The 12,315-nt window shown below is 33.7% G+C and overlaps 3 protein-coding genes across 3 annotated transcripts; 2 read left to right on the forward strand and 1 right to left on the reverse strand.

Moving 5' to 3' along the window:
- Nucleotides 1–345: 345 nt before the first annotated feature.
- Nucleotides 346–1,684, forward strand: LOC134277849 (receptor-type tyrosine-protein phosphatase alpha-like; the record flags this gene model as incomplete). Its single annotated transcript, XM_062760147.1, has 3 exons — nucleotides 346–494; nucleotides 1,198–1,333; nucleotides 1,541–1,684. Coding segments are annotated over 3 exons (375 nt in total), but the record flags the coding sequence as incomplete, so codon positions are not given.
- A 5,414-nt stretch (nucleotides 1,685–7,098) lies between these two features.
- Nucleotides 7,099–9,430, reverse strand: LOC134277850 (mucin-2-like). The gene is made up of 4 exons (XM_062760149.1): nucleotides 9,220–9,430; nucleotides 8,999–9,013; nucleotides 8,355–8,389; nucleotides 7,099–8,262 (listed from the first exon to the last, which is right to left on the reverse strand). The coding sequence occupies exons 1-4, from the start codon at nucleotides 9,428–9,430 to the stop codon at nucleotides 7,099–7,101; spliced, it is 1,425 nt and encodes a 474-aa protein (XP_062616133.1).
- A 1,771-nt stretch (nucleotides 9,431–11,201) lies between these two features.
- On the forward strand, nucleotides 11,202–11,972 carry LOC134277851 (uncharacterized). The gene has a single exon (XM_062760150.1). The coding sequence runs from the start codon at nucleotides 11,202–11,204 to the stop codon at nucleotides 11,970–11,972; it is 771 nt and encodes a 256-aa protein (XP_062616134.1).
- The last annotated feature ends 343 nt before the right edge of the window (nucleotides 11,973–12,315 follow it).

The raw sequence follows: 12,315 nt of genomic DNA on the forward strand, positions 1-12,315 counted from the left end.
AAACTTAATTTTCTTTCTCGTTTGAGCATACTTAAATTCTATTTGTAAATCATTTGAAAGGCTTTGTCAATGAGCAAAGGCAGTTTTATCCGGACGACAGGTAATGGCACCTGATAACACCTCTAATGATTTTCAAGGATCCTTGCTTGAACTGTTTCCAATTTGTATTGATTTAATTTTTCTAAAATATCTTACTTTTTCCGTACTTTTTTACGATTTTGATATTTTACATGCCAAGAACGTTAATGTTCAAAATTGTTTATAAAAAAGCCAGGAAAGATATTTCGGGATATGATTGAATTAGTTTTTGATTTTATTAGTTATCTCTATATTTCATTTGTTTAGATGAATGATGAAGCCTCGTCTGTTGCAATTGTACAGCCTATGTATGAATTGAAACCTTCGGATCATTCAACGAGCGTATCACAGCTCCTTGGTTTGGTGTCTTTTGTTTTAAATAATGAACCTGAGGGCCCCGTAACTATTGTTAGCAGGTAAAGGTGATTTGCATAAGATTGAAATTTCACTATAATTTCAATTAAAAATTGTTCTTAAGATTCATCAATACTCGGATAAGAGATAACTCTTTCATGCTTATTTGATTGCATTAAATTGTGATCTAAGCCCTGTATAGAATCATAACCGTCTAAATTGTGTATGCCAGCATGATCAATTAAAATGCTGAACTCCAAATTAAGGCAGCAGCAATTTATTAACGAAGTTGACATGATCTTCAATATAGCGTACGAGAACGATAGGTGTCTTGGCGAAAGCCAGTCTACAAATCGTAGATGTCTACAAAACATTCACCTTTTTCAGATTTGTTTGCATTATCTTACATTTGAAACATACCAAAAAATCTTTTAATCATTTATTTCCGATGTTGAGTCAATATTGTGTAGACAATTAGTCATGGTAAATTGTAGTTACACTTTTATAATCGTTCTTGAGGCCGTTGTTATTAGCATTTTGTCAATTTGTATGAAAACACCTTTCTAACTTTGACCTAAATGTTTGTTTTATAAAAAAAATTGCTCATTAACAAAATTTTGAGAAAAGTCGTTGTTCGATATTTCCCCTTTCTCATTATAGAAACTACAGATTTATTTCTAAACAAACTTAGGTATTTTTATAACTTAAAAGTCATGGACTCGCTATGCTTAATAACAATTTTAAACAATTATTGATTTTTAATAGGAACGGTGCGGATCTATGTGGAGTGTTATGTGCTGTCCACAATATAATACAACAGCTACAAATGGACGGGGAGGTGGATATTTTCACAACGGTCAGACAGCTACAAATAAGACGACCGGAACTATGTTCTTCTTTGGTAATTCTAAGAACATGAGATGATAATTCCTGAAGTTGACTCTTTTTATTTTGCAAATGTATCAAACGCAAAGCAAATTATTTCCGAAAAAATATGGCAAAAATGTGTTAAGAGGATAAGATATTGTAGAACTTAAGTTTCTATGGTATAAAATAATTTATTTGTGTTTTATAAAAAAAAAACTAATTTAAAACTTTTGAATTGTAGGAGGAGTATGGGATGATATACAACTGTGTGCTGAATAACATCCGGGCACTAGACGAGTCTTCTGCTGAAAATATCTACTGTAACCAATAAAAATAAAAAACATTTCCTGAATATAGAGGTCTAAAATACAAACATAAAAATAAAACAAACACACTAAACAAAAGAAGAGACAATTTTTATATTAATGTCAAGAATGTGTCTTAAAGACCAATAAAGAATCGTTCCCCTATCATTCACAAAATTACAAGGATTTTTGCTTGAAAATTTTTTACTAACGTAATTGTTGACTTTAAGAACTTTTCTTGGGTAAGAAATCGGCAATGTCTTAACGTTTTACATTACTCTCATACAGACTGCTTGAAAACTATGAATAATGTAGGTGTTCTAAAAGATTTTATAAAATCGGTAATGACATGTCCCAAAATTTGAAAAATTGTTATATCTACATATTATTCATTTATACTGTTGTTATATTTTAAATGGAACTATTTCTTTTTGTGTAATGTTTAACCTAAGTAATCTGAAATTTCCCACCGGTATTCCACATGCTTTGTGTACGCGTATGAATACATCATACAAATAAAACGTCAGCATCAGTGCACATATGTGTTCCTTAGTGTTTACCAAGTATTTAGGTCCTACCCAAGTATAACAAAAGACAAACAAGAACATAACGTTTAATAATTGAGAACAACCAAAATGTATACCAGTTCGGATAATACAAAATATGCTCTTCCCAATCCAATTTTAAAGTTACAATTGTAAATGTATTAAGACATATGTGAGAGAAAGAGAGAGATTTAGGGTTTCGTCAAAGGTCAACATGTCCAAAAATTTATTTTTACAATAGCCCATGTGAGGTATAAAGTTAAAACTTTTAAAGTTTATAAACTTTTCATTAATTAACAGATAGAAAGTATCATTTGATAAAAAAAAATGCTTGGAATAATATTAATTGAGAAAAATTCTTCTTAAAAATGCATATATTTTCAAAAAATACACCAAATTAATTCCGTGCTCTTGGTGAAAACCATCATTGCAGAAACAAAATATGTTTATCAATGAAGGGCAAGTTGGACTTGGATAGCCTCTGAAAAGGTACTTGTTTTCCATGTTTATTTTGTCCAAATGCTAAGACTTGAAAGTGAAAGTACATTGCAAATGGCGGATACTACAGGGGTCTTGTCTTTTTACATGTCATGCTTTTGGTAACAGCCTTTAAGAGACCACTCACGTCCAACTTGCCCTTCAATGATAAACATATTATTTCTACAATGTTGGTTTTCACAAAAAGGACAGAATTAAGCAGTTGCATTTTTCCTTAAATATGCACATTTTCTGATACAGTTTTTCTCAAAACATATCTTTTTAAAAATATTTGTTATCAAGTGATACTTTCTTTCTATTAATCAATGATATTTTTATAAACTGTAAACGTTTTGACTTTATACCACACATAGTTTTGGAGCTATTGTAAAAAGAATTTTTTAGACATGTTGACCTTTGACGAAACCTTAACTCTAAATTTATCATCCATGAATAATGATCATCCATGATTAGCTATATTAATTCATAATCAAGCATTCCTAGCAAGCTCAAGGCCAGAATCATGTTTATTCAAATCATGGCCATGGAGTTAACGTAGGGCTATAATAAGGGATACATGTAACGGCTTGAGAAAAATGTAGAATTCTTTTAAAACATTCTTCTTAACAACAGTATGGCATTTAAAGTCATATTATTCAGCAAGTATTCTCAGACTAGCGTAAATTTAAGATTCAATCATAACCCCCAGTAGTAACCTGTGGCCCTTTTCACAAAAAAAAAATTGCGACTGTGACTAAAATTTCTCCATTCTGTAATTTTTATCTCGTAAAATATTTTTGTCCAAATGATTAATTATACAATTTAATCATAAAATATCAATATATTGAGAGAGATCAATTCTCTTTCATTAATTGATATTTTATGAGATTTTTGCAGCTTAGATGCATGTATTTATAGTAGAATGGGGGAAATTTGGGTCTTAGTAATATTTTTGTGTGAAAAGGGCCACTGGTTTACAAAAGGTAATTGACGTTACCATCCCTTCTGTATCTTTACCTTCATTTCAATCTTTTCATTCGCAATTAAAAGCTTGTATAAAAAAAAGTTGTTTACATGTGTATGTAACAAATTCAAATACAAAGCATGTACTACATTGTAGAAAGTACTATCCACAAGAAATTAAGGAGAGCAAAAGGTCCAGGAAATTGATATGGATAAGGAAAAATCAATATTTTTGATGTCCTCTTTGATTGATATTGAGACATCCTCCCCTGGATTTAAATTATGTAGAGATGCATGTGGAATGTACAAATCGCCATTGAAGGTAGAGAAATAATCAACATTATACAAAGGCTTAGCGTACAGGACGAAGTCTCTCCAATCCTTGAACTCTCTATTGTCTTCCTGTTGGATTTCTGGACGATTATTTCTGTTTAGAAAACAAACCAATTCATTCATGTCAATGGACACTATTTTTTCAGTTCTTTAACAATTGCTTTTGTAGGAAAACGTAGCTCTTCTGGATTGATGACTTTACAGGGACATGGACACAGTTTTATATGACAATTTTCAAATTCATTTATCCTTTTTTGATGTCTTCAAATACTTAACTTAAGTATCTTTAATGAATATTAAAAATTTGAACGCAAGTTGTAGAGATACAAGACACTTTTAGAGCTCCAAACCTTTGTTGTGTAAACATGGTCCGTGTCATGTTTTTGTTTACATAAGTTTTTAGAAATGAATGTAATATTTTTTCCTTTGATCGATGTATCAAAGAAAAATTTGGACGGAAAACTTCATCAATCCGCGTAGCGCATTGATGAAAAAGTTTTCCGTCCAAATTTTTCTTTGATACATCGATCAAAGGAAAAAATATTACATTCATTTCTTATCATTTAATTATGCTTTTAAATTAATAAAATGAATCTTTCTTTCACCTTTCTATTAAATTTACGCATCAAAAACAGTGCGCACGAATATATCACAACAAGGTTAACGTTGCTGATATTCAAAATGGCTCAAACGAAGAAACGTTCCCAAATATTGTCGTGGCATTACCAACATTCTCTGAAATAATTTACAGTTCTTTAACACAAAAAACTTACCTGTTGTGTTATCCCAATCGGTATAATTTCCCTGGTAAGTTATCTAAGTTCGTAAATGTAAAGGGAAGCTACTCAAATATCCTAACAGTTCTAACGTTTGGTCACAGAAATTTTGAATTTCATTTGCACATCTTTTCATCTGAATTTCAAACCGAACATATAAATACGTATCACAACCTGTCAATGCTGTAAAACCTAAAAGATTCTGCTGCCGACTGTTTAAGAATAACAGAATCTGTCCTCATTCATGCAGTGTCGTTTTTCTCGATCATTCGTTTCCCAAGTTTTAACAGATTAACGGTTTTTCCTCTCTTTGGTAGCATAAAAAAACGTTTCTTCAGAATTCTATTGTTCATACCAGACATCTCAAAGCCAAACATTTAACAAAAGTATGTCGATTTCTTTCCTTCTTTCCCAAAACTGTATTGTTGTTATGCAGACGATTTGATTTGTTTAGCAAAGGGGGATAATTCAAAAAGAAACGAAAGTAGAAAATAAGTCGGAGACGTAACGGACAGGATTCGAAATTCAGGAAAATATTTATTAAAGTAAAAGTATTTAATTATTCCTCCAAAAAGTTACCTGGAAGCGGGAAATATACATGTAGAGACTGCCAAAGTAGTTCCGGCTGCTTTGTGCAAGCGAACTCTAGATTTTATTGATGCAGGTATCAAAAGAATTTTGAAACCAATCAGAATCAAGTTTTTTACAGAAATTAAATGATATGTATATCAATTAATATATGTTCGTTCAAAGCAGATTTTTTCAATGAAGAAGTTAATTATGTTCCCCAAACGGAGTTTGGGAACATATTGTTTTTACTCGGTTTCTTATTATTATTATTATTATTCTTTTTTTTCTTCTTTGTTCTCCGGTACTTTTTTGTCCGCGAGTGTTCTCAGAAACTGTTCACCCAACTAAGCTAAAACCTTTTTAGGGTTAATAGGTGTGTAGTGTAGGTGTGCGGAACGAAGGTCATTTTGCGCGCATACGCATGCACGTGCGTGCGCGTGATATGAGTGAAATGACCGATATACTTAATATAGCTATAACTTTTACATTTTTTAATGAAATGATTTGAAACTCATTCTATAAAGATATATTAATAGTGTAGATAATATGACACTGTCAAATTAGCACGAACTCACGCGCATGCACGTGAGCTTCGCTCTGATTGGCTGAAACAAAAATCTCAATATCTTTTCTGTTTTTTGACGAAATGATATGAAATTTAAAATATAGGCATACTTTAGGATGTTCTACAATGTGATATATAACAATTGTCTTGAAAACATGCGCATGCAAGTGCGCTGCAATCTGATTGGCTTGAACTTTAAATGGCTATAACTGCCTTGGTTTTCAACCAAACAGGATGGGATTTAGAACATAGACACATATAATGGACTCCTACAAGAAGGTATGGTCATCATGCACATACAGGCACGTGCGTGCACGTGCACTTCGTTCTGATTGGCTGAAACAAAAATCTCAATATTTTTTCTGTTTTTTGACGAAATGCTATGAAATCTAATATATATATATACTTTAGGATGTACTATAATATTATGTATAACAATTATCGTGAAAACACGCGCATGCACTGCAATCTTTTTGGCTAAAAATGTAAATGGCTATAACTCCCTTGTTTTTCAACCAAACAGGATGTGATTTAGAACATAGACAGACATAATAGACTCCTACAAGAATGTATAGTCCTCATGCACGTGCATGCACGTGCGTGCACGTGAAATGAATAAAATTAAAAATACGCTTAAATGAGTGTATTTCTTAATACTTCTGGATTAATTGATTTGATATTAAGTATATTAAAATATATAAATAGTGTAGACAAAACGATATGGTCATTACGCACATGCATTCAGATGAGCACGCGTGCAATGCTAAAATTTATTGCATAAAGTGTGTCTTATTTAATAGCGCTTGCGGCGAATATGGCACCAAAAGGGAGTTGGGGAGCGTTTGGGGAACATCTGTAACGGTCCCCGTTACAATTAGCCCTAGTTCTAAATACAATTAGACAATTTGTAGTAATTTTAATTACTGAATCTTGTCATGTTTAAAATATATTTTCTATACGTAAAAAAAAGGCACGAGCCTTGTTTACATGATTAAGAATTCTAAGTTCTGTATCTCCTTTGTAAACCAACAAGTTATGTCTAAATTTTTGTTGATCATTTGAATTGCCTTAATTAGGAATAGTAAACATTAAAAATGTTGGATTTTTAAAAATCAGTTTATTCTGTGTCCATGTCTCTTTAAGTTACCGTCAGTAATTGTCAGGGATTATTGAACTTTTAGAAGAATATTGTGGCGATTTGTAGTAATATTATAAAATCTTAAATTTCATTATATATAAATGAAATTTTAAATAGACCATAACACTCACGATTTTTTGCATCCTCTGGCTATTATTCCCGTGACTATCATTACTGCTACAATACCAAGAAATGCAGCAGAGGCCCTTAGAATCAAATGAGGGCGTGTCAACTTCGACTGTATAGATTCTGCGGTATCTTTAGTGTGTATTGGGGTGGTCGTGTCCATTTGTTCACTAGATGTTTCCCTGTCTACTTCTGTTGATGCTGAAGTTGCAGTTGATTTGGGTTTGGTTGATAGTTCTGTAGTTGGTATCATATCGATTATGGTTTGTGATATTACATGTGGAATAAGGGTTAAAGTTGTGTCTTGGTTCGTTGTGGTTTGCAATGTTACATCTGGAGTTAGTGGGGCACTTGTATTTTGGTTCGTTGTGGTTTGTGATGTTACATCTGGAGTTAGTGGGGCACTTGTATCTTGGTTCGTTGTGGTTTGCGATGTTACATCTGGAGTTAGTGGGGCACTTGTATCTTGGTTCGTTGTGGTTTGCGATGTTACATCTGGAGTTAGTGGGGCACTTGTATCTTGGTTCGTTGTGGTTTGTGAAGTTACATCTGGAGTTAGTGGGGCACTTGTATCTTGGTTCGTTGTGGTTTGTGATGTTACATCTGGAGTTAGTGGGGCACTTGTATTTTGGTTCCTTGTGGTTTGTGAAGTTACATCTGGAGTTAGTGGGGCACTTGTATCCTGGTTCGTTGTGGTTTGTAATGTTACATCTGGAGTTAGTGGGGCACTTGTATCTTGGTTCGTTGTGGTTTGTGGTATTACATGTGGAGTTAGGGTTGAAGTTGTATCTTGGTTCGTTGTGTTCTGTGGTGTTACATGTGGATTAAGGGTTGAAGTTGTATCTTGGTTCGTTGTGGTTTGTGATCTTACATGTGGAGTAAGTGTTGAAGTTGTATCTTGGTTGGTTGTGGTTTGTGACCTCACATGTGGAGTTAGGTTTGAAGTTGTATCTTGGGTGGTTTTTGATGTTATTGTTAAGGTTGTTGACTCAGAGAAAGTTTTTATTTCTTCGTTTGTTGTTATTTTTGTTGTAGATGTAGGACTTATGGAGAATGGTGCAGAAGTTAGTGGATTTGTAGTTTGAGTTGTTTCAGAAGCTGTTCTTTCTTTGTTGATAATTTCGTTGTATTGGTTGTATTGAAAATGATGATGTTTCCGGAGTTGCTATTGTTCAAGTTTTAAAAAATTAAATAATTATTTTTATATGTTTGATCGTTGAAATGATGAAATCTGTCTTTATTTTAATATATACAAACGCATTCTTCGCTGTTCCCAGATTCTTTAACAAAGTCTGAACGTTGAAAATCGCATGGAAAGAGTGTATCATTTAAAGAAACTAATCATTTCCTAAATTTTTTTTTTCGGAGAAAAATCTTATATAACGTTTTTACAAGGGATGATAAATTTAAAAAAAAGAAGATATTTCTGGATATAAATATAAATTTATTTAAAACTATTTTGATATAATTTGTCACGATTTCCTTTTTTTCGAAGACATTTGATTTCAAGACGTGGAGTATATGTTGGAGAGTAGCAGGAACAACGTTTGATAGAACATTGCTACAAGGGTTTACTAAGGAAAAGAAAAAAATACGACCTTTGACCAAGGAAATGAAAAAAAGAATCTAATATTCCTTACATTCTCATATTCCTCACATTCCCTACAAGCCTACACTACGTTAAAAAATTTGCTAGTAAATTGAATTGAATAAGATTTTTTTTTTTGGAAAAATTCAACATGTCTCAAATCCATTTTCCAATACTGTTCACGGTAGCTCAGTCGGTAGAGCGCTCACTTCGTGGCTGCGGCTGACGTAAGTCGATAAAAAAGGTAGCAACTGTTTTATATTCTTTCTTCTTATATGTTAGTTGTTGATAAAATAAAAAATAAAATACTCACTCTTCCTCTGACGTTCTGAAAGGAGAAAAAAGAAACCACAAAGCAACACAAAGCCAAACAATCAACAAAAACTCTTAATTACATTAACATGATTACTGAACATAAAATCGCAATTCGCAATATTTAAACAACTCTTTGAAGCAATCAAACTTTGTCAATTGATAACTATTAATATGACCAAACGTTTATGTAAAGCAAAGTAAATAAATCATGAAACGTACCTGACTCCGTCTTCCTATAAATAGGCCTATAATCTGATTCTTCAAAGTGAATGTGGCAGACCACATCTTCTTTGCCTGGGAACCATAATTTTTTAGTTCTAGGATCGACACGACGGATGGATATTCTCCATTTCATCAGAAGATCTTTACGTTTTGGAAATCTATGCCCATTAAACCTACCGCAGCCTGGAACAGAGCAGTATCGAACCATTTCCGAATTTTATTCCTCAGTATTTTCATAAAGCGTCTTCGCGATAGGAGTAAAGCGTCTCGGACGTACCCTATAGCTTGACAGTAAAATTTAGAACCGATAACGGTCGTCGGCGAACCCTATTGGGAGACCCACAGGTTACTTTCACATACGGGTAAAACATCAAGCGGGTGAAACGTAACATTGGTGTCAGAAGTGGGATTACAATTATTCCCAATCTTCTGGTTGAACGGGAGGCAAAGCAATAATAAAGAAATATACTAGCAATATATAAATTTATTTCATTTTTATCATTATCAATTAAAATGTCCAAAAACAGTAAATTAGAAGATTCAGGGGAGGTAATCTTTAATCCCAGGTCTTGTATTGGGAACGATTTGTCCCTTGATGAAGATATGGGTCCTCAGGTGTCCTCTCCCAAACAGGCATCAGCATCCCAACATTCTTAAAATATGAATGAACTTATATTTAATGCAATGAAAAACATGAGTCAAGAATTTCAATGCATGAAACATGACATGGGAGAAAAGATCGATGAAATGAGACAAGCGTCTCTTAGATTACAGAAAGAAATTGACATTTTGAAAATTAAGGGTAACTCTCCTCAGAACCCAATTATACATCAGGTAAATGAGAATAGGGAACCCTACTTTTGCCTAATACAGTCACATGGTATGGGAGCGGGAGAAAACATAAACAGTCCCATTAGAACCCACGAAATGACTGACTGTATAAGAGGTTTAAATGTAAATGAAAATGGGTTTACAAGACCTATCCCAAAGCCAAATGTTGGAATAAAACCCCAAACTTGTGACGGGGGGGATGATTTTGATGAGTACCTAACGCAATTCAAAATACTTGCCCAATTACATAATTGGGATTACAGAACCAAGTCCCTTTATTTAGCCAGTAGTTTAACTGGGGAAGCAAGGGCCATTCTGAGAGAATTAAATGAAACCCAACCACAAGATTTTGGTTCACTTGTTAAAGTATTAAGCATGAGGTATGGCTCAATAGAAAGAGCCGAAATGTATCGTGCAAGGTTAAAAGGTCAAGTGAGTTGAGAAAAAGAGTCACTCCCTGAGTTAGCCCAGTCGATAAAGAAACTTACTAGCTATAGACGGGCATACCCAACAGCTGACCCTGCTGTTATAAATACACTGGCATTGGACTATTTCATAGATACCTTAACTGACCCCGATATGAGGCTGCGCCTACGGGAGGCCCGACCGAAAGACATCAATGAAGCCGAGGTATTAGCTATACGGCTTGAGACATATAAACTTGCAGATGCTCAAAGAGGTCAAACAATTAACAATATCAAAGCTAACAAAGATAACGAACAAGACACTTTGTCTGCTTTTAAACAAGCTATTAGGGATGATATTCAGTCCCTTACCAAAGAAATTAGAGGTCGTGTTAAAAATACTCACTCAAAACATCCACAAAATGGTCGTGGAGAGAGCAACCCATCCCACATGGGATACAGAAACCACTATAATCAAAATAGGGGTAACAATAATAATTTTGCTAGACACAACGACTTCCATCCTCGAAGATCGTCAAACTTTCCAGTGTCGAATTCGGGGGTCGGAAGTCGGCAGAGGAGTGGGGTAGACCCCAGAAACAGCCAATAGAAAATAATACTCGGGAACTCCAAGAGTCAGTCAAACTTGAACAAAATATTGAAACTATAGAAAATAATCTGGGAACAAAATCTCAGCAAAATAAAAATGTTTCAAAAGAAATAAAAATAGGAGATATTCGAAAAATGGGCAATGAAGGCATTTACGTTGTTGGGAAAATTGAAAATCACCCAATATCTATGTTAGTAGATACAGGGGCTAGTGTGACCATATTAAGCTCCAAAGTATTTGAAAATTTGGATTTAAAGAAAGGGATTAATTTAACACCATCCCTAGTGAAACTAACATCTGCGAATGGGGAGAGAATTCTTGTTAGAGGGGAATGTCCCATGAAAATAACTGTGGGAGATAAAACTGTTACTCACAATTTCTTAGTGGCAAATATCCTTAATAAATGTATCTTGGGGATAGATTTCATGCAGCAAAATGCGTGTGATATATTAGTGAAGAAAATGAAATTCAAAATAAAGGGTGTGGAAGTTCCTTGCGTTAATAGTGAAAATTTGGATATCCCTTTCTGCAAAGTACTACTTGCCGAGGATATTGAAGTACCTTTAAATAGCGAGTTTATTGCACCTGGGAAAATAGAAAATCCATTGTTCACTAGCAGGGGGGCCCGAGTGGAACCAACTGAAAAATTTGTTGAAAAACACGAATTATTAATCCCAAAGACCTTAGTTAAGGTGGAAGGGGAAGTAGTTCCAATTCGTTACATAAATTGTAATGACCATAGTGTCAAAATCCACAAAGGTACAGTTTTGGCCACTATTGAAAATGTTGAGGATATGTCTGAGAATACGGAAACAGTTAATACCCTTTGTAATGATAATAACAATTCTGAGTCTGATTTGCCCAAACATTTCGAAACTATCATCCAGAAACTCCCTGAGAACTGAAGTTGGGAACAAAAACAACCAGAAGTCTCTGTCGAGACTGAAGCTCTACTGGTTTGTTCTTATAGCAAAGGAAAAGAAAAGTTCTTAAGCAGTTGGGAATTGAAACTTTACCAGAGCAATAAAAAGAATAATGAGCCTTGATTAAGTCTCTTTATGTTCTTAGTGTAGTCTACTTGCATTATATTATAATCAGACTTAAACTGTAATTGGAGTAGCATTTTGAGAGTTTTAACAGAAATTTTTGTTTTTCGTTACCAGGACAACACCGTTCATCAAAATCAAAAAGCGATACACAGAATTATGTATCTTAGTGTAGTCTACTTGTATGCCAAATTATATTGAA

This window comes from Saccostrea cucullata, unplaced genomic scaffold (genome assembly GCF_032062105.1).
Source record: "Saccostrea cucullata isolate Sc308-1 unplaced genomic scaffold, CSIRO_AGI_Scuc_v1 ctg6585, whole genome shotgun sequence".
Lineage (NCBI taxonomy): Eukaryota > Metazoa > Mollusca > Bivalvia > Ostreida > Ostreidae > Saccostrea > Saccostrea cuccullata.

Bases quoted from the DNA above. Each gene is read 5' to 3' on its own strand.
- LOC134277850 (XM_062760149.1), bottom strand. From the start codon at position 9,430: ATGGTTCGATACTGCTCTGTTCCAGGCTGCGGTAGGTTTAATGGGCAT. The intron at 8,263-8,354 runs GTTTGTATATAT...CTTGAACAATAG, and splicing joins CTGGGAACAGCGAAGAATGC to CAACTCCGGAAACATCATCA.
- LOC134277851 (XM_062760150.1), top strand. From the start codon at position 11,202: ATGGGCAATGAAGGCATTTACGTTGTTGGGAAAATTGAAAATCACCCA.